The sequence below is a fragment of the Solanum tuberosum genome, unplaced genomic scaffold (assembly GCF_000226075.1).
Source record: "Solanum tuberosum cultivar DM 1-3 516 R44 unplaced genomic scaffold, SolTub_3.0 scf00106, whole genome shotgun sequence".
Lineage (NCBI taxonomy): Eukaryota > Viridiplantae > Streptophyta > Magnoliopsida > Solanales > Solanaceae > Solanum > Solanum tuberosum.
In genome coordinates, this window is record NW_006239032.1 from 849,241 (window position 1) to 870,772 (window position 21,532).

At 32.2% G+C, this 21,532-nt stretch overlaps 1 protein-coding gene across 1 annotated transcript; it reads left to right on the top strand.

Annotated features, from left to right (window-relative positions):
- Positions 1–3,457: 3,457 nt before the first annotated feature.
- Positions 3,458–14,352, top strand: LOC102589779 (ataxin-3 homolog). The gene is made up of 2 exons (XM_006349412.2): positions 3,458–3,941; positions 13,588–14,352. Exons 1-2 carry the CDS (start codon positions 3,708–3,710, stop codon positions 14,167–14,169), a joined length of 816 nt encoding a protein of 271 aa, XP_006349474.1. The 5' UTR covers positions 3,458–3,707; the 3' UTR covers positions 14,170–14,352.
- Positions 14,353–21,532: the final 7,180 nt, after the last annotated feature.

Consider the following 21,532-nt stretch of genomic DNA (forward strand, 5'->3'; position numbering starts at 1 on the left):
GGGTTCAGATGACAAATGGATAAGTAGAAGGGTTCACGATACAAACTCATTCAAGTAGAAGGGTCCACCAGACCCTTTTGCCTTTAGTTTTTAAGAAATTTAATGCATTCTCTCCTTTTCTTTTTTTCTTACCATTAGAAAAAGCAGTTTCTTTTTTTTTCATTTTTTTGTCAACTTATAGTCTTTTATTAGGGGCCAAACACATATACAATCCCTCTAATTTATCCGCATTTTTCATTTTGGCACTGTATCTTAGTTTTGTTCCATTTTAACACGAAATACTATTTTTATGATTTCTTTATTTATATATATATTCTTCAATTGCAACTTCTTATTTTAAATCGACAATTGTCAGTTAATTTTAGTTTTAAAAAATAAAAATTAACAAAAAATAATTCTTTTAAAAAAAAATAATTTCTTTTTAAGAGTTTTATGTAGTTTTGTGTGAAAAATAACCGACGAAAATTGTGTTGGTTTTTTTTCTAAAAAATCACCGACAATCTAACAAAGTCAGTCGAGTTTTTAACATTGTTTAGTAGTGTTATTAGCAATGAACAAGAGTCTTTTTTTACTCGTATTGAAGATGAGTTTTTTTATTCGTAGTGATTTATATTAAAAATAAAAAGTGAGTATTTGCATTAAATTTAGATAGCCTAGATGATAAGAAAAAATAATTAAGTAGTGTTATTTAATTTAATTGAATGTTTAAGAAAGAAAATCAAAAAACTTTCGTCAATTTACTTTCATGCAAAAATACAGAGAAATCTCAAAAAATAATATTATTGTTTGAAAAAATTTATGTTCATTCGCGAATGTTTAATTTTTTTATGAAAATTAACAGACACATGTCTATTTTTTAAAATAAGAAATTGCAATTGAAGAACATAAATAAAAATCATAAAAATTAGTATTAGTGTTTAAATGGTACAGAAAAAATGGAGTATAAGAGTTAAAATGGAATAAGGCTAAGTTGGAGTGCCAAAATGAAAAATGAGGGCAAGTTTGAGAGGTTGTTTATGTGTTTGGCCTTTATTAGGCTATCATTTTCTTGCATTATAGATCAAAATTCTTGAGTATATGCTGATTTTTGTGTTCATATTATACTTGATGCATTTTTTAGGGTATATCATTATCTCAACATTAATGGAGGTCATTATCGTATTTAGAAAGTTGAAAGAGATTTTAGGATGAGATGTTCAACTGACTTTCCTTTATTTTTATTTATTTCTTTTTGGTGTATTTCCTTTTTGATAATGTATTCACCACTTCTGACATGTTATTTGTCTTCAACAAAGCTCATGCCTCACATCTACAATTCTTCTTTTTTAATGTGTTTTTTGTACTTTTGATATTTGGCTTTGTTATCATGATTTTTTATTAAATTAAATTCTTCATTGTCGTCATTTTAATAATAATAAATGATTTAATATAAATTGATTCATCTATCAAATTATAATAAGATGTAGGCGCCCTTACAACTTCATTAAATTGGGTTATGACAACTTTATCCAGATAATGGTCATTAAGAAACTGTTGAGACTCAAACTTGTTGTATTTTTATAATTCAAGGAGACGGTGAGATTGATGAGGATGTCGTACATCATACTTGAGTGAAAAAAGTAAAATGGAGGCTCATTTTCGGGATAATGTGATATAAAAATATGTCTTCAAAGGTTAAGATAAGTTCTATAGAGTGATTGTTAGATTAACTTTGATGTATGAGGTGAATTGTTAGCCAATCAAATACGTCCACGTCCATCAAATGACTATCACATGGATAAGGATGCTCAAATGAATGTGTGAGCATACAAAAAGGGATATATATAGAAACTAAGTAATACGAAATAAGGTGGCAGCATTGACTTCCATAACGAACAAAAGAAGAAAAGCGAGACTAAGTTGATTCTGGAATCATGTGAAGAAGAGGTGTGCGATGTGTCATTAAAAAGGTGTGAGAGGTTAGCTATCGCAAGAGCTAAGAAAGGTGAGGTGAAGAAGAATTGGAAATGTGATTGGAAAGCTATGACGCCACTTCATCTTACAGAGAACGCGACTCTAAGAAGGTATGGATGTCAACGATTGAGATAGAAGGGCAGTAGATAACCAAATGATGTTGCACTCTAGGAGGGATAGTCAAGTCGCCTCTACATATTTTCTTACAAGTAGTATTATTTAGTATTCATGTAGCTTCTTATTATTTTATATGTTTTAGTATGCTTATTTGCTTTGTATCTTGCTATTCATTGTAATATTCGTTTTTCTGTTGCATGCATGGTTCGATTTTTTCCTCTATTTTTCCGCCATTTCTCTTTTTGTCCTTCTCTCTTCTCTTTTGAGTCATGAATCTTTTGAAAAAAACTCTCTGACCACAAGGATATCAATAAGATTTACATATATTTTATCATCATCATACTTCAGTCATCGAATTACATTGAATATGTTACTATCGTTGTATTAAGTTGTAACTCAAATTACATCTCTTTGACCACTAAAATGTTTTTCATCTAGATATCTCTCAAGCTTTTACGATGTGAATATCTTTATAAATAATCTTCTTATCAAGTGTTATGACTATTAACTAAAAATATATTGGTGTCCTTTTTGGTAAATTAAATTGATTGCTCAAGTGGTCATTCAATTTAGTGTAATTGAACATCAAATTTTTTTGTCTTCCAAAAGTTACTTTACTTTATGGAGTAATTTTATAAACCTGATAAATACAAAAGTAAAAGTTACAATGAAATATTACAGAATAAAAATATTGATAATAAAAGAAAAAAAAAACAGTAATAATACTAGTAAGAAAAAAAATACAATAATAAAAGTAAAGGGTTAAAATACACCTTTCGAATTTTATATATGAGCTATCAGTCATGCACGTTTCCTATATGAATCATAACCAATTATTTATTAAAAACAACTTCAACTATTAATTGTTCTTTTTTACTAGCTACCTGAACGATGGTGATCCTTTAGGTAGAAATATAAAATAATCAATAATTGAAGTGTATTTTGATAAATAATTAGTGATAATTCAAATAGAAAACGCACACATTTTATTAAACCTTTGTGCCCATCTTCACTTTAAAAAAAACACACGAAACTCGAAAAATTGAAATGATAAATATTTTGTGAATTTTTGTTAACCTTTATAGATCCGTGAAATTACATTAAAGTGTCAATTAAATTCGGATCACACATGGCAGTGTCAATTCAAATGTGACTCTCCTAATAAAATTTTCTCGAACTTAAATTCAAAATCTTTAATTTAGGATGAAACCATTCCAGCACCGCACTCAGTTATTTAAAGTGAAATAAATTTAAGCATTCAAATCAGTAGATCCACAATAAATGAGCGTTAACTTAATTACTTTTACTGTTTATTTTAATCCCAATATTACTTCGACGCAACTTATCATGATAGTCGCAGGAGCTACACCGATTATGTTATCCTTCATTTTGGAGTTGTGGCGGAGAGTATGAGGAGACGTGTCAATTAAGAAAAAGGGAGTTACCAAAAACTGTTTTTGTACTTCTCAAGTGTCACCAGTTCTACCTTCCAAATAAACTTCTTTACATTTCCAATTTCTTAAATTTATTTCCACAGATATTTTTTTAAAAAACGAAAATAGCAGTTTGCTGATCGAAACCCTAACCTAAGGTTACTTTGGCTTCCTGATAAGGCTAAAAAACAGTAGGGAGGAAGAATGGAAGGAGTTAGCAATGGAGGGATGTTGTACCACGAGGTACAAGAATCTAAGCTTTGCGCTGTACATTGTGTGAACACCGTTTTACAAGGGCCTTTCTTCTCAGAGTTCGATTTGGCGGCGGTTGCTTCCGATCTCGACCGTACGGAGCGGCAGATGATGGTTCAAGGCAGCGGCGACTTTGTTCCCGAAGAGTCTCATAATGTTTCCCTTGACGGAGATTTCAGCATCCAGGTTCACTCCCTTGTCTACTCCTCTTTTTTTGAATAATTAGTTCGAATAACATGGTGGTCTGGGCCAGATTAAGCAGTTTAGGTGCACTTCCACTAATCTACTGGTATATGTATCAGAAAATGTGCCACCAAGCCCTAGGTAGACGTGAATGATTTAGTGACTGTTGTAGTTTGCTGGGATTCGGACTTTTGTTTCCAAGATTGTTACTTCAGCTCTTCACTGCTGGCTGCCCACTTGGGTTTCTTTGTTTTATGCGTTTATGCTAATTGAAAATTGAAGTCTTGTGATTTTGGGGCAATTTTATGAATGAAAGCTTAATGAGTAGTCGATGTTTTTACTTTTTGTTGAGCACATGGAAGTAAAGATTGTATTTTGTAAGGAAAATTGATACGTAAGTTGCTTATTTTGATGTTTTGTTTTGCTGTATTTGACTTTGGGTGACTAATGGCGCAACTCAATGAGTCAGTATTAGTTAGCTTCTAATGTTAATTCAAAACTAAGAACGATAAGGAAATTGCGAAAGGTTTTCTGTAGTTTCAAGCTTTTATTGTATGATTTTTTTTCTTTTCATGAATATTTAGCTTTAATGAGAAACTAGTAGCTTGAACAGTTCAAATCATTCTGAAATCCTGTGTTAAAACTCACAATCCTACTTCGCGAAGGGTTTGAACTGTTCTAGCTGAATTTCAGCGTGATTATAGGTTGACAGCCACGTACATCCAGACCTTCTGTGACAACCATCCTCTATAACAATATTTCACTATAACAACCATGTTTTTTGTGGAACTGATTTCTCATGTTATGTTGTATCATATGTTTTCTTTTACAACATTTTGCTATAACAATCAAAACATATCGGAACAAATGATACTCTTATAGAGAGGTTTGTCTGTATTAGATTGGTAGAATAAGAACTATTACTTTTTTTGGCCTAGTCTTATAGAGAGGTTTGCCTATATGAGATCTCAGGCTCAAATCCCAACAAAGGCAAAAAACATTAAGTGATTTTTTTCGATCTAACTGGTACCTGTGCTCGTGAAAGGTAGCAATAGCCCGTGAATAGACGAGGTGTACCAAGCTGGCTCGGGCACTACCGTCATAAAAAAACACTTTATGGTTTAGTTAGTCCTGCCATGTGTATGCTAAATATGTTTGGCCCTAGTGTAAGTGATGGTGTATAATGTACAATCATGTAATTAGGTGAACTTGATTTGCTAGAACCTCAGTCGAGCTTGAATAGTCAATCTTGGGTAGATGCAAATCTACTAGTTCACTCGCTCTATTGTTGAATAGAAAATCCTCTAAAGTCCTAATGGATTGCAATTCTCTCCTCGGATTGCTTATGATTCACACAAGTTTTACTTGTCTAGCTCAGAGTGATAAACTGATAGCATGTCAAGGGTTTTAGATTGGGAACTATTAGCTCCCACAACATTTCTAAGATTTAGATGGTCATTATGAGAAGACACATGTGGTCGTACATTCTTAATTTTTCTTACGTGGAGTATTTGTTGCTGTTAAGAATTAGGACATTATTAATATCATAAGAACCCATTTCTTGTGTATATATGAAAGATTTAGAATCCCTTTAGTTATGTATATTGGAACATGAAATCCCTTCCAAAAGAATTAAGATAGTTCTCAAAATTCTCAACTGCTCTACCACTGCATCACATAATGTTGACTTTGCCTGGGCATCATCTTTCCTTTCATTCACTAGTTTAGTACTTCCTCCGATAGAAGCTTTTCAAAGGGTGCTTCGCTTCCAGCTCTTCTTGTTTGATACCGCTTCCCGTCCTTGTAAATATCATCTCTTACTGCATTTGTTAAGGTGTCATCAGCATATTGGAGATGTGTAATCTCTTGACTGTAATGACCTTTCACGGCTACCTCAAATCCCTTAATTTACGGGTAGTTATGATCATGTTGTTTAACCCTTCCATGTCAACTATGTAACAAAAAGGGGACAAGGGGTCATCCTGCCTCAAACCTCTCTGAGCTGGAAAAACTCCTTCTGGGGAGCCATTAATAGTGATTGAGAATCTGACAGTAGAAATACAAAATTTTATCCATTTTACTCCAAAGCCCAGTTGTTGTAGAATGCTTAATAAGAAATTCAAGTTCACATGGTCATATGCTTTCTCATTATCTAGCTTGCAAAGAATACCAGACTTCTTCCACTTCTGTCTTGAGTCCATTGCTTCAGTGGCTATAAGTATGGCATCCATTATTTGCCTTCCTTTTATGATTGTCATCTAGTGGGAATCCACCAATTTTTCCATTACCCTTTTCAGTCTATCAGTCAGAACTTTTGCAATAATGTTGTAAATGTTGCCTATGAGACTTATAGGTCTGAAGTCCTTCAACTTCTTTGCACCTTACTTCCTGTGAATCAAAGCAATGTAGGTTGCATTGGAACTCCTTTCAAAGAAAGCATTAGAATGGAATTTGTGAAATACCCCATGATGTCATGTTTGAGCACCTCCCAGCATTTTGATGAAGTGCCCCATTGTGAAGTAATTAGGGCCTGGTGCCTAATCCATAATGCACATTTTTAAACATCCCAGGACTTCTTGTTCATCAAATCTGCTCAAAAACAACTCCTTTTCTTCCTCAGTTGTTGGAAAATTCTCAAAGTTTCTTGCAGGCCTCCTATCTTTAATCTTAGTGTAGAGTTCTTTTTAAAAAAAAATCCATAATCTCATTCTTGATTTTTTGTGGTTGTGATATTAATTCATCCTGGATCATTAATTGGTCAATGTTGTTACATCTTTTGTGGGCATTAGCAGTTGATGGAAGAACTTTGTGTTCCTCTCTCCATTCTTTAACCACTTCTTCATTCTTTAGCATTTCTTCATGCTTCATGAGCAATGTTGCCTTCTCTACCATTTCCTCCTCCCTAAGATTCTGTCTTTCAGTACCTTGTCCAACATTGCCGATTGATTGAGAAAGTTTGACTTCTGTACTTTCAGGTTGCCTGTTGCTTTTACTCCACTACCCTAGTTTACCTTTCAAGGTTTTCATTTTACAAACTAAATTATACTCCCTCCGTTTCAATTTGCTTGGCCTATCTTGACTTGGCAGGGAGTTAAAGAAAATAAAGAGAACTTCTAAATCTTGTGGTCTTAAATTAAAGACATGTCAAATGTACCCAAATGCTCTTTAATCTTGGAGTCTTAAACATGTCAGGTACAAAGTTGGAATTAAAGTGTTGCTAGAAAGGGAAAGGGTCATTCTTTTTGAAATCAAGTAAAAAGGTAAGTAGGTCAAATAAATTGAAACAGGAGGTGTAGTCAGATTTTCCTGAAAAGTAAAATGTTGTCCCCTAACTCTTAACTATGTTAACAAAGCCATCTGTATTCAGCCACCAATTGCCGAACTTGAAATATGATTTTGTTGCTCCGAATCTCCACATTGCAATATATCAACGATATGATCAGTTGTCACTCTGATATTGCTAAAAATGTTATCCCACTCTCCAGATATCAAGATTCTATCAATTCTTAAGGCAGTAGTGTCGGTGTCCCCTCTATACCAAAAGCAGTTAAGCACCACCTTCTAGTTTAGTCCATTCGAACGAGGTTTCTGCACTTGATCTAAACTCATATGACTTAAAACTAACTTGAAAGAAAATCCTATTTTCCGCGTGAGAAAATAAAGGAAGGAAAAAAAAGAAAATAACGACAACAAACTACAACAGAAGGTAATAGTTAGGGTTAAGAAGAACAAAGGTGGGGGAAACTCCTGTGGGTAAGTCACCAGAAAAGGTGTTCATACTAGGTTGTTAGCTGTAATATCCTGCAAGGTAATCAAATTCTTCCTTGGTAGTACTACTTGACTCAACACAAGGAAGTAACTAATTCAGTGTGATTATTCGAGTAAAAAAGGAGCAGCATTATTTAAATCTGAATTTGTGCACTGATAGGTTCAATTTTTAAATAGGAGCTATTCTAGTTCTTAAATCTAGCAAATAATCACCATATTATGTGACATATATGGCATGATCTAAATATAACCACCCCAACCCAAATGAGAAAAAAAAAGAGATTAGCTTGAAAAGGAAGGAGAAGAAAAAGAAAGAGGTCAACATAACTTAGATGGTGATCACTATGTATAAGTTACTCTTCTGTTAACAAATCCCTTGATGGGTCCTTCCTCTGATCCTTTTCTTTTTGCAGATTACTCTGGTTTCTTTTTTTTGACACTAGTAACATTTGTATTTCAGTCAGTACTTAGGTACTACTGAAAAACCATATTTACAAAAAAGAAGAAAAGGATTAGTCTTTCCAATGCTAAACCAGGATCTAGATGGACCCTAAAACATCTATGATTGACTCAGTCTCATTGGAGTAGACATTTATACACCAAAAACAGAACAGCAAAATACATTTAAGCTTGACTTCCTGCAGGTTGTTGTCCCTATTTTCAAAACATCTATCATTTCTCTCTCTCCATATAGTCCACCATATACAAGCAGGGATCATCCTCCATCTTTCTCTATTTGTAGCCCCAACTCCAGCCTCCTCCCAACTGAAAAGAGTCTCATCAATCTTGCTAGGCATACTCCAGGAAATGCCTCTGAGATTAAGGAAAATCTGCCACAGTTGGTCAGTGAAATTGCAGTGTAGAAAGAGGTGTTTTACGGTCTCCTTATCCTTACCACATAAGGAGCATCTGTTGCATAGAGATATACCTCTCTTGGCCACATTGTCCAATGTCAGAACTGCTTCATTGGCTAGCAGCCAGGTGAAGCATGCCACTTTTTGTGGCACTTTGACTCTCCAGATTTGCTTCCAAGGCCATTTGAAGTCTTGATTCTCCCTAAGACTTGTTTGTTTATATCCTTCCTTCACCCTGTATCTTCCTTTGTTGTGCCCATGCCACCATAAATAGTCTTCACCTGTTTGGATTCCTTGGAAACTCTCCAGAAGTGTGAAGAGTTCAATCATTCTGGGAATTTCCCAGTCATTCAAGTTTCTTCTAAAGATCATATTCCATCCTTGTGGTGACCACATTTCAGCAACAGTTTTCTCTTGGTGTTGAGCCAAAACAAAGATGTCAGGAAAGAGATCTTTAAGGCTCACAGTACCCATCCATTTATCAATCCAAAAACTTGTTTTTCTGCCATTTCGAACTTTGACAGTTAATTGATTACTAAGAAACTGCCAGAATATTCTAATGGATTTCCAGAGGCTAATACCATAAGGGTGTTGACCTCTTTAGTTACCCATGTGTTCAGTTGCTCATACTTGCTCTTGATTACCCTGTACCAGAGGGCTTGGTCCTCCTGATGGTACCTCCATAGCCACTTGACCTTGAGTGCTTTGCTTTGGTATTTAAGGTTCTTGATGCCTAGTCCACCTTGTTCTTTGCTTCTGATAATGTTCTTCCATTTGACCAAATGAAAACCTTTCCTTTCCTTATTGCCTTGCCACAAGAAGTTTCTTCTGATTTTATCCAACCTTTGAACTACTGACTGGGGTATATGGAAGATAGATAACATATATGTAGGGAGGGCATCTAAAACTGAGTTAGTCAAAGTTAGTCTACCTCCCAAGGATAGATATTGTGATCTCCATCTGGTTAATTTCTTTTCACATTTCTCCAGAATTGGATTCCAAATATCTATGGACCTATACTCAGCCCCCAGAGGCATGCCCAAGTATATTGATGGCAAAGTGCCTATCGCACCTCCCAGGATCTGAGAAAGGTGATCCATTTCTGGAACCACATTAATTGGATACAAGTGGCTTTTGTTCCAATTTATATGGAGCCCAGAAATGGCTTCAAAGTACACCAATATAAGTCTTATTATCAAGAGTTGCTCCTCCTCAGCCCCACAAAAAATTAGTGTATCATCAGCATACTGCAGATGTGTGATCTCTACACTGTTTCCAGCAACCTTGCTAACTTCAAATCCCTGAATTCTTCCTGTTATCTTAGCTATATTCAGCATGTTGTTGAGTCCCTCCATGGCTATGATGAACAGGAAAGGGGATAGGGGATCCCCTTGCCTGATCCCTCTATGTGCATTGAAAAATCCTTCAGGTGACCCATTAATGAGTATTGAAAACTTCACAGTTGAGATACAGAACTTGATCCAGCTGGTCCACCTCCCACCAAAACCCATTTGACTCAGCATACTTAAAATGAATTCCCAGTTCACATGGTCATATGCTTTCTCAATATCAAGTTTGCATAATATACCGGGATTTTTCTGGGTCACTCTGGAATCAATTGCTTCATTAGCTATGAGCACTGCATCTATTATCTGCCTGCCTTTGATAAAAGCCATTTGTTGCTTGTCTACCAATTTATCCACAACTCTCTTGAGTCTTTCTGTCAGTACCTTGGAAATCAGCTTGTAAAAGCTTCCAATTAAGCTGATGGGTCTGAAGTCTTTGAGTTCCTTTGCTCCTTTCTTCTTAGGAATCAGTGCTATGTAAGTTGCATTATAGCTTTTTTCAAACATCCCAGTTGAGTGAAAATTATGGAATGCCCCCATAATGTCTTGTTTAATGATGTCCCAACATTTTAGATAAAACCCCATTGTGTAACCATCAGGGCCAGGGGCTTTGTCTATAGCACACACTTTAGACACTCAAAAACTTCTTGCTCCTCGAACGCAGCCTGCAATACTTCATTCTCATCCGCTGTAATGGTAGGATGATTGCTAATATTTTCAGAAGGCCTCCACTCTTCAGGTTCTGTAGATAACTTCTTGTAGAAGGAAATGATTTCTTCCTTGATTCTATTTGGCTCAGATATGGTCTCTCCCTGCACTTCCAGCTGATCAATGTGGTTATATCTCTTGTGGGCATTAGCAGTTTGATGAAAAAACTTTGTATTCCTATCAGATTACTCTGGTTTCTACTTTGGTTAATTTTTCCCTTCAATCCTCACGTTGGAAGTTAATTTGAAAACTCTAAGTTGAGTTAAGGTATTTTAGTTGTGAAAGAATTTTGATTAAAATACCTTGATATGACTGCAGTAAATGCTCTGTTGATGTTGTCATTTCTTTCCTACATAAAGAATTATCATGATCACCTACAGTACGTAATAGGAACGTTGAAAACCTTTTTCTGTAGCACGATTACCTGGTTTTATTACATGCCATTAAGGGACCTTTGTGTGGTGGTGGTCTAAATTTGTTTTGTATTTCTGGGTAAAGTTTGTAGGATGAATTTATGTTGTGCATTCTAATATCTGAACACTTAGCTTAGCCATAACTGAACTTCTATGACTGTAGAAATTGTATTTGGCATAATGTGTAGACTGCTTACCTATAAAGTTAGGAAACATCTTGCCAGTTTTGCAGGTTATAAATATTTATTATGAAGGAACACCGAACCCAATCTTCTATTGCACGAAATCTTGTATATAAAGAGCTCAGAATCCAAGTTTAACATGATGATATCGTGTCTATGAATGAAATGAATATCATAATTCCGGCACAATAAAGAAACACAAAATTATCGTGTTTCTATAACATTTAGTGGGATAGGAATTGAGTCTTTATGAAGAGGAGAAGGCTCCATATGTCACTCTTGTCCGAGCTTAAGTTTTAAGTCTATAAGACCTGTTATGCTTGCAAGATTTGTCGTGGTTTTATATTCTCTCCAGGTAACAAGGTCTAATTTTCTTGTGGCTTTTCTGTTTTCTTCCAAGCATAATGAATTCTACGATTGTAAATTAAAGATGGCTTTTCAATTTTAGGGTACTAGAATCATACTAGATTAAGGCCGTACGGGTAAGGTCTGCGTGTACACTACACTACCCTCCGAGACTCCACTTAGTGGCATTTACATTAGGTATGTTGTAAAATCACACTAGATTATTAACAGCAATTAATGCCAGTATAATGAAATTCTCCTGAACGTAACATCGAAGAAGTAAATTGGTTTCATGCTTGACATGATTCAATTTTTGTAAGGAGAAATACTATCATAATTTAATTTGAGTGCTGATGGGACGTGGGAGCAACTTTTAAAAATGAACTGGTCTTGCATTCATTCTTTTAATCTAGTGATTAATCACCACAGTACACAAAAATATGGCACACTCTAAATGTGACCCAAAAAGAACTTTTTATTCAAAAAACAAGGAAGTGAAGAAAAGGCCCTGGGATGTTGCTTAGTGGTAGAAGAGGTGGAGTACAACCTAGCGAAGTTTGAATCCAAATAGAGGTGAAACTAGGTGAATTCTTGTCATCTCCCATAGTGTTGGGGGACAGACTTATTCCATACATGTGCTTATATAGCAGGATTTGATGGATAATTCGGGATGCAAAGTTGGCTTCACACTAGTATTGTCAGAAAAAAAAAATGAGAGAGAGAGAAAGTAAAGTGATACTTTGAGAAAAAATAAGGAGGAGAGAACATAATATAGACGAAAATCACTATATTTCTGTGACATTTTGTTCACAAAACTGTTGGTGAACTTTTTCTCTGGTTCCTGTTGTTCTGCAAATGTTGTTTTGCAAATGACTCTGGTTTCTTCTTTTGTTATAACTTTGGGTAAGTTGTGGAAGAGTTTTGATTAGAAGTAGCTTCATGTTTTTGCTCATAAGAGCTAGTTGGTACTTGATGTCTTTGCTCATAAGAGCTAGTTGGTACCTGCTGATATAGGTTACTTGAGATGCACGCAAACTGGCCTAGGCATAACTGTAATAAAAAAGTAAAAAATATGAAAGATAGGAAGTAGCTTTGTGACTACAGTAAGTGCTGTCTGATATCAGTATCATAATCGAATATCACATCCTTTCCTCCCAATATAAAGAGTAATCATGTGAATGAAGGCACATGCTATATAAACCCATGCTATATAGACCCCTTGTCCCCTTTTTGTTACATAGTTGACATGGAAGGGTTAAACAACATGATCATAACTACCCTTTTTCTGTGATAATGTAAGTGCCCAGCAAACCTATTTTATCAACAGATATGAAAGAAATGATAATAATTATCAACATTCCTTGTGGTTTATGTTAGTGTAAGAAGAACATGTTTTATGTGTGGAAAGTTTATAAAGAACGTAATTACCACGGAAAGTGTTTAGAGGCAGGGTGATACTTGTTCCGGTCACTTGGCCTTGTTTCTCGACTCTTGAGAACCACCAATTAAATTGTAATGTTCCAAATTGCATGTCTGTATGCTGTTTCAAATTTAAAGTTCTGGTTATCTTTTTTGTATTTCTCCTTTCTTCGATGCAATGGGCATTCTTGCTTGTTCTCATGTTGTTCATTCTTTCTGGCGAATGATCACCTTTTCAATGTATATGCTGGTAGTAATGATTTTGAGGTCAACATTAAATATACTAGCTAGTGAATCCGAGAGAAAAGTTGAAATACCAGACGACAAAATTATGGTGGAATGGTGGAGATGCAGAACTCTAGTTTGTCCCGTAGTATCTAGCTTTAGCCCGAGTTTATGATCATTTTATCTAGCACAAGGTTTTGTTTAATGTGTTTGAGTTTGAGAGACAAATAACATGTGAGATAACTAGTTTCCACTAAGTGGAGAGAGACACTATGAATACGACTTGCATAATCCTGTGATTATGATTGCTATTTTTCCAATGATTTCCTTCAATTCACCTTTCTACTTTGGCTCTAGAAGCTAAATTCTGGCTTGAAATTTGGTTACAGGTTTTGCAAAAGGTACTGGAGGTGTGGGATCTTCAAATCATTCCACTGGATAGCCCAGTTGCTGAGCCGGCTCAGATTGACCCAGAACTGGAAAATGCGTTTATCTGTCACTTGCAGAACCATTGGTTCTGTATCAGGAAAGTAAATGGGGAGTGGTACAACTTTGACAGTCTCAAGCCTGCTCCTGAGCACCTTTCCAAATTTTACCTGTCAGCATATCTGGACTCCTTGAAAGGCTTTGGCTGGAGCATTTTCCTGGTGAGGGGAAAATTTCCCAAGGAATGTCCAATCTCTTCTTCTGAAGCTTCTAGTGGATATGGACAGTGGCTGTTACCAGAAGATGCGGAGAGGATTACCAAGTCCTGCAATGCTGCACAGAGAACAGGTAACAGAAGTGGTCAAACTCAGTGGCAATCTGTTCCCTACCGCCAATACGAGGAACAAGGTATGCTTTTAGATGAAGAAGATGAGGATCTGAAAGCCGCAATTGCTGCCAGCTTGATGGATGCTGCCCCCGCGGTCAGCACCAAACCTGATACCTTGGAAAATGAAAATAAGGACAATAGTGCAGCTAATGCATGACAAGGGAACATTTTTCAGTGTTTTAAGCCGGAAAAACTTATGAACTGTTATTTCGTTTCTTTTCTTCATAATTGCATCCGATACTGGATACTAGTTCATAATTCTGCGGCATAAACAGTGATGTTGTTTCTTGTTTCAAAAAATAAAATAAAAAATTACACAGTGATGCTGTTTGTTGGCTGAGAGCAAGATTTTTATACATTTTGAAAAGTAAAATGAAAAACCTGGATCTTCCCGGAATTTGTACTTTGTCGTAATTTCTTTGATACAGTTCTTATTTCATTTTTTTGGTTCTTGTTTTCTTATTTTGCTGCTTGTGCATTTTCTTGATGTAAATATTGTTTTATGCCATGTGAATTGATTATGTAAAATTTTAGTTCTTTATGGGTAAGAGTGATAGAAAAATTTCTTCTAGGTGTATAAGATTAATGTTTTGCTTATTTCTCAGTTAACTGGTCTATATTACTAATTTACCATCTCTAGCTCTTGTTTGGAAATCAATGAGGTTGTTCGTTTGTTAATGTTGAATGAATGGTCTTTGTAATTCATTTGTTGATTATAACTAGTTAACTGGTCTTGTTTGGAAGCCAATGAGGTTGTTTGTTTGTTAATGTTGAATGAATGGTTTATTAAAATACTAATCTTATAAACCTAGGAGAAATTGATTGAGAAGAACATAACTGTTGGGCGGGTTTATTAATTGGGTGGGGTTAAATTAGTAATGGGTGGTTTATAAATTATATTAATAAATTAAATTATAACAAATAGTTGAGCGCCACATATTTAAATAGTTTAAATTTAAAACCGTTAAATAAGTGGTCAATTTTGAACCCAAAGGTGGATGACAGGATATTTTGGAGCCAATAGGTAGATGAAGGATAGTTTTGTACCATTTCTAATACTTTAAGGGTAATTTAGGCCCTTTTCCGATATTGTTTTATGCCATGTGAATTGATTATATAAATGAGTTCTTTATAGGTAAATGCCTATTGCTAACTTTGGGTCTGTCACTCGTTAATCATTAGCCTGATGAGAATATTTTGTTTTACAAAAATTGTTGTGTGAATGAATCAATATATATGCATAACAAGAGGCAGATCTTTGTCACTCCACTTGATCAATTGAGATACATTCTGGCTCCCAACACTCACCCGCTTCTTAGAAGCCCACTCTATTCATAGCATGAGTAGTAAAAAAAACAAGTGAATAATTTAAAATTTGAGTTATTTTCCGAAATAACATTATAATATATATTGAGCTAGTTTAGAGGAGAAAATTATGTCACTCCTTAGTCCTTTTATGCTCTTTCTACTACAAATTGAAGAGCTATTTTGTAAATGCCTAATTCAGCGACTTTGATATCTTGAAGAAATTTTAAAGCTATTTAATTCTACCTTCCATTTTCAATCCGTTATTTTACAATAACTTAGTATTTTTGTGCCAAACTTATAATCATAAAAAATGTGTGCTCACCGAGAGTCTAAAAATTGTACCAAACTTATAAGCATTTTTTTTTTTTTTTATGATTTTTGGAATTTATGGGTTTAAATTATGTTTCAAATATTGTAAAAAATATTAAATATATTTTCAAAACTATGACCAAACACATCTAATTTTCCAAAAATATTTGAATATTTATGCTCAAGCTAAGCTAAAAACCTAATCCAAAGATACACGAAAATAATTCTTAGAAGTCCAAGGTTTGAATATGGCCGAAAAAATTAAATGAGGACTTGTCTTGCAATTTATCTATGCAGCTAGGGTTTGTACAATATTTACCAAAGCCCAAAATGCTTAAATTTCGAAGAATTCTCTTAAACGCCGTCGTAACTTCCACACTTTCTGCTTCTCAAAGTCTATATAAATATTGCGTTTACCAGCAACTCTTCTCATCATCGGCGCTAGGGTTTCTCAAATTCTCAGGTCACCCTTCGTCTTCCTCAAATATCTGCTCAATCGGTTCCTTATTTCTTTCTTCTGTAGTTTAATTTTGTGGTTCACTTTTTATCTGTGTTTTTTCCTTCTATTTTACAATGGATCTATGAGGAAACAGAAAATACTGAAATATTCAACATGAGGATATATAAATTCTTTTGGTATTTCACTTTTCTGAGATCCAATCTATCACTGTTCATACTTATTTCTTCATTTGTGCCTATTTCCTTTGTGTTTTGTTGAATTTACTGATTTTGTTATGGGATCGAGGATGTGATAAATAATTTATCCGAGTTCTGATTCCACATTGGAAATGTAGATTACTTCTCTATAGCTGAGATCCCCTTTCAAAACTCAAATTCTAGTTGTTGAACATTGATATACACATTAACAAAATCCAGTCATTTCAAACTTCTAATTTTATCAACCATTTGTTTTTTCCATTTGGATTTGGATCTGTGATGATTAGTATTATTACTGCGTTATCTTTCTAGAATTTCCAGTTATGGGATTGAAGAAGATTTTTCTAACTGAGATCCAATCTTTTTAAATTTGTTTTTCTTTATATAGTTTTTTTTTTCTCCCCAGAAATGCATCAATGATGAGTAATCCAATTCGTTATCCTTGCACTTTGATTGCTAAATGAAGAAAATCATGGGGAATTATAATCTGAGATGCTTTTCTTCTTTCCTACTTTCTTTGCTTTGATTTTATGCAAACCATTATTCCAGTATTAAATTGGTTCGTTTTGCAACAATCTATATTATACTATTTTGATTAACATTACCAAATGCTAGTTAAATTTGAATTTTTTTCATTTTTTTGAAATTTCCCAAAGTTTAATTACTTTTATTAAATTCACTATTCATTTAATCTTATATGATCGAGTCATTATTTATAAATTCGATTTGAATGATAGTTTGACTCATTTTTCTGAAGTTTATTATATTTATCGTGTAAATATTTACTTTTTAACATGGTTCATAGTATTCAGTATGTGTACAGTCTTATTGAAAGCACGCTTTGCATTATTTTTCATCTTATAAAAGATGTAAAGTTGTCCCTTGAGTCGTGAAACAATATGTCAAATATTAAGTATGCAAATTCTAAAAAACATATTAGTCATTTTTTTTTATTTTACACAATGACTAAAAATCATATATTGATCAATTTTATTATTTTACCTTTTGTCATATTAATGCACATAAAAATTAATTAGAAAAAAATATACATAAGCTATAGGAATAGCTAATATTGTCAATTGTTCACATTCAAAAAGCCATATTAATAGCTAAAATTGAAAAAAATGTATAGCTAATATTGTGAGTTGTTCACGTTCAAAAAGCCATATTCTAAAACGGAAAAAATGTAATTGATTCTATTTTAATTTAGCAAGTGATAAGTAATATGAAATAGAGGAAAAAATGTAATAATATATAAATATTTATATTTTTTATTTATATATCAAACACATAAAAGTGAAGTTATATAAATTCCTCGTATCTCTATCAAATAGGATTGTAGTATACTTTATTTTTAATTAGAGATTTCAAATTAGAGTCTACTTGATTATGAAATCGCCTTTGTACCATTTGACCAATATCCAATGAAGAATCTTTACTACGTTTGTTTTTTTGTTAATAATTGCGTATAGGTCTGGATATAGTTTTGTGGGTACAGTTCTATTTTAACTCATAATTTTGACATGGTGTATAAAAATATAATGTTAAAATTTATTAAAATATTGATATTACTATATTTAAGAACTCATAAATTCAATTTTCCAATAAATATCTAACTGCAAATCTTAAAATTGAACTCATTAAATTTAAATTCTAAATTCTCTTAGCCAGATTATTTACTAAAGTGCATTGGATCGAGCTGTGAGCATTTGATACTCACATGGGCTCTGTTCAGTGGGAGCTTTCAGTTGCTTATGAGTTGTGAACCTTTTGACCAGTCTTTATACTTCCAACTTTTATAATATGGCCAAATAAAAAATGGATGATAAATCAAATGCTCCGATTAAATTTGAATTATACTCTGTAGAGTACATTCTGAATGACACTTTCAATAAAATTTTCTGGATTGAATTTGAGACCTTTGATTAAGGGGGAAACAGTTGGAATAGTACATTACAATTCATGTTTGATAAAAAAAAAAACTACAAATAACATATACTATCAAGAGAAAGAACATGCCATTTTAAAATCCACTGAAATATGATTATTATTTTTAATACTCATTTATTCAACTTTTGCTTATTCAGTTTGCATTTTATACTTTTATTAATGAACTGTTAATTTGATATTTAATTTATTAAATTATTCTTATTAGTGAAATTTTAAAGTCTAAATTGGCTACTAGTACTTTAATTAGTTGAAAAACTGTTACTTGATGATAACACTAAAACTAAAAATAATAATTATTTTTTGCTCTATTTGTTAATGTAAATACTTTTAAAAAAAAATATAGTATACAAATAAAAGACAATTGTATGAAAACTAAACATCAGTGTTCATTTTCATATGGTAAAATTGAATCCTAATTTTAGTTTGTCCGAAGAAAGGACCTTCTATAGTCATTCATAAAATGAATAGAAGAAAATAATCTTTTCAAATTCTAGTAAAAAAACATAAAATTAATATTAGTACGCATTTAATATGCTTTCTTAGTTATGTAAGAATTCACTTAGATAAAGATACATTTGACAAAAAAAAAAAGTTGGTTAAATATAAAATTATTTATTTTAGACTAAAATAAAAGTTACACATATTAGGTAATACTTATTCCATCTGAAAAATATGTTCAGCTTGTCATGTGTTTGGTATGTCTAAAAAAAATTGTTTCACTATTCAATACTCTAATAATCTGAAAGATATATGGACTATTTGAGAAAAATATAAGCACGAAGAAAATCATTTTTGCCTTCTAATAATTTTCTTAACGGTTTTTCTTACACGGATCATTGTTACGCATTATATTGTATTGTATCGTTACTATACCTATAATGTTTGTTTTGATTGTTACTTAAAATGTATTGTATTATATTATTAAATTCCGTTGTTACGTAACAATGAAAACCCTCATTTTATGGAACAACCAATTTGGTGTGTTTCCATTGTTACTTAATTTCTTTTTCCAATTATATCTTTACATAATATTTCATAATACTATTTTACCCTTTACCTTATATTATTTAATTCTAGTCAAACCTCCTACCCTAGAATAATTAAGGATATTTTAGTAAATTTATAAATTACAATACAATACGATACAATCAAACCAAATAATAAAAATGTTATTAAACAGCAACAAACAATACAGTCTAGCCAAACATTGTATCAACCATACAATACAGTACAGTACAGTACAATAGAGTATAATACAATATAATACATTATGAAACAATGGGTAACAATGATCCAAACAGAGTGTTAATGTTTAATTGTAAGAAAATAGTTTATGTTCTGAAAATGTCCTCTTACATACCAAACATTTCTTTAAAATTAGACTCAAATGATTGAAAGAACCACTTGGAAGTGTGCATGCAAAGACAATATAATAATGGAAGAGATCAAGTAAAGAAGAGGAAATCAATTTCTCAAAGTTTCAATTTGTTTGATCCGTTTTTCTTTTTTAGTTCCATTTAAACGTGTTCAAAATTACAAAATATAAATATGAGATAAATCTTAAAATCATTGACTAATCTCAAACCTTATTAAAATTCATTATATATAAAATATCAATGTGTATATATATATACAAATATATGAAAGAACTAGATAGAAATTCATACCATTGATCCAATATCAAGGAGATTGAAAATGATAATGAGTCACGTATTTTTCTTATTCTAATTGCACTTGATGATTGTAACTTCATAAACTCTTAAGGGGTCGTTTGGTAGAGTGTATAAGAATAATGCTGAATATGATGTATTAGTAATGCAAGCATTAGTAATGCTTGCATTAGTTATGCTTGCATTATTTCTTATACATTGTTTGGTTTGATGTATTGGAAATAGCAAGCCTTGTATAAAGACTATTAAAAAATATTTGTTTACAAAAATACCCCCACATTATTATTATTATAATTAATATTATTATAATTATAATAATAATTATTATAATAATAATTATAATAATAAGAATAATTATTATTATAATAATAATAGTTATTATTATTATATTTATTATAATAATAATTATTATTATTATAATTATTATTATTATTATTAGGCTTAGAGGGTGGTTTTGTCATTAGTTAATCTAATGCATGCATTAAAACCATTGCATTGCTAATACCTAGAAATTCATGGCATTAGCAATACACACCTTAATACACAATAGAGTGTACAACTAATGTAAGCATTAGTTATACATAGGTTGGAAAAGAGTATCAAACAAGGTACTAGTAATACACAATGCTAATGCATGCGTTATTTTTCCTAATACACTCTACCAAACGACCCCTTAATGTGATGGACTAATACCATTATTGAAAAACAATATCACAAAACATCAATTCAAGAATATAGAGCGAATACTTTCTTTAAAACTATACTTTTATGGAGATTTTATTTAAAATTTAATTTAGATAAAAGAAATCAATGAAGAAGTTGAAAGAAATTTATAAAAGAAGTCTTTATAAAGAAAAGAAAAAAAGATTAGACAATCACAAATATTTTGAAAAGTAAATGGTAAAGATTGTTATAACCTATCTACAACAAGGGGAGGGATTATTTTTATTATTTTAACAGATAATGATTAATTAATTAGAGGTAAAAAATAAATAAATTATAATAATTGTAAAAAATTAAAATAAATCTTGACCATTTATTTTTCCATTGTGTTGTCTTTATCTTTTTTTCTATAAATACTTTTTACACCATTTCAACTTTTTCATTAGTTAAAAAAAAATCCTCTATTAAAAAAATTAAAGAAGTATTATATAAATGATATTTATTAATATTTTTTATGATATAATTTTTCAACAATGAGAGTAATGCATCACACCAAGAGTTTACAAAGTTGCACTCATTTCTTACTCTCTTTCCACCAAATTGAATAGTTAATATTATTTTTTACCATTATATTTCTATTACAATTTAATGTTGCACATATAAAGTGTTTAACTTCATAATATTAATAGGGGTATGTACTAATTCTAATTAATACATTACTTTGGTTTTTAATGTAAAAACTTTATTTATTAATATGAAGTTTGAATTGTTTAATTCAAAATACTAAAATATTTATGCTAAAAAGTAGATAGTTTTTCTTTCTTTTTTGTATAAATTTAGTACTATTTTTTATTTCAGTTTTCAATTTATTTTAAGTGAAATTAAAATCAATTTTCTTTTACTACTCATTAATTATTATTTTATTTTTTTTTGGGGGGGGGGGGGGGGGGGCGGTGGGGCTTC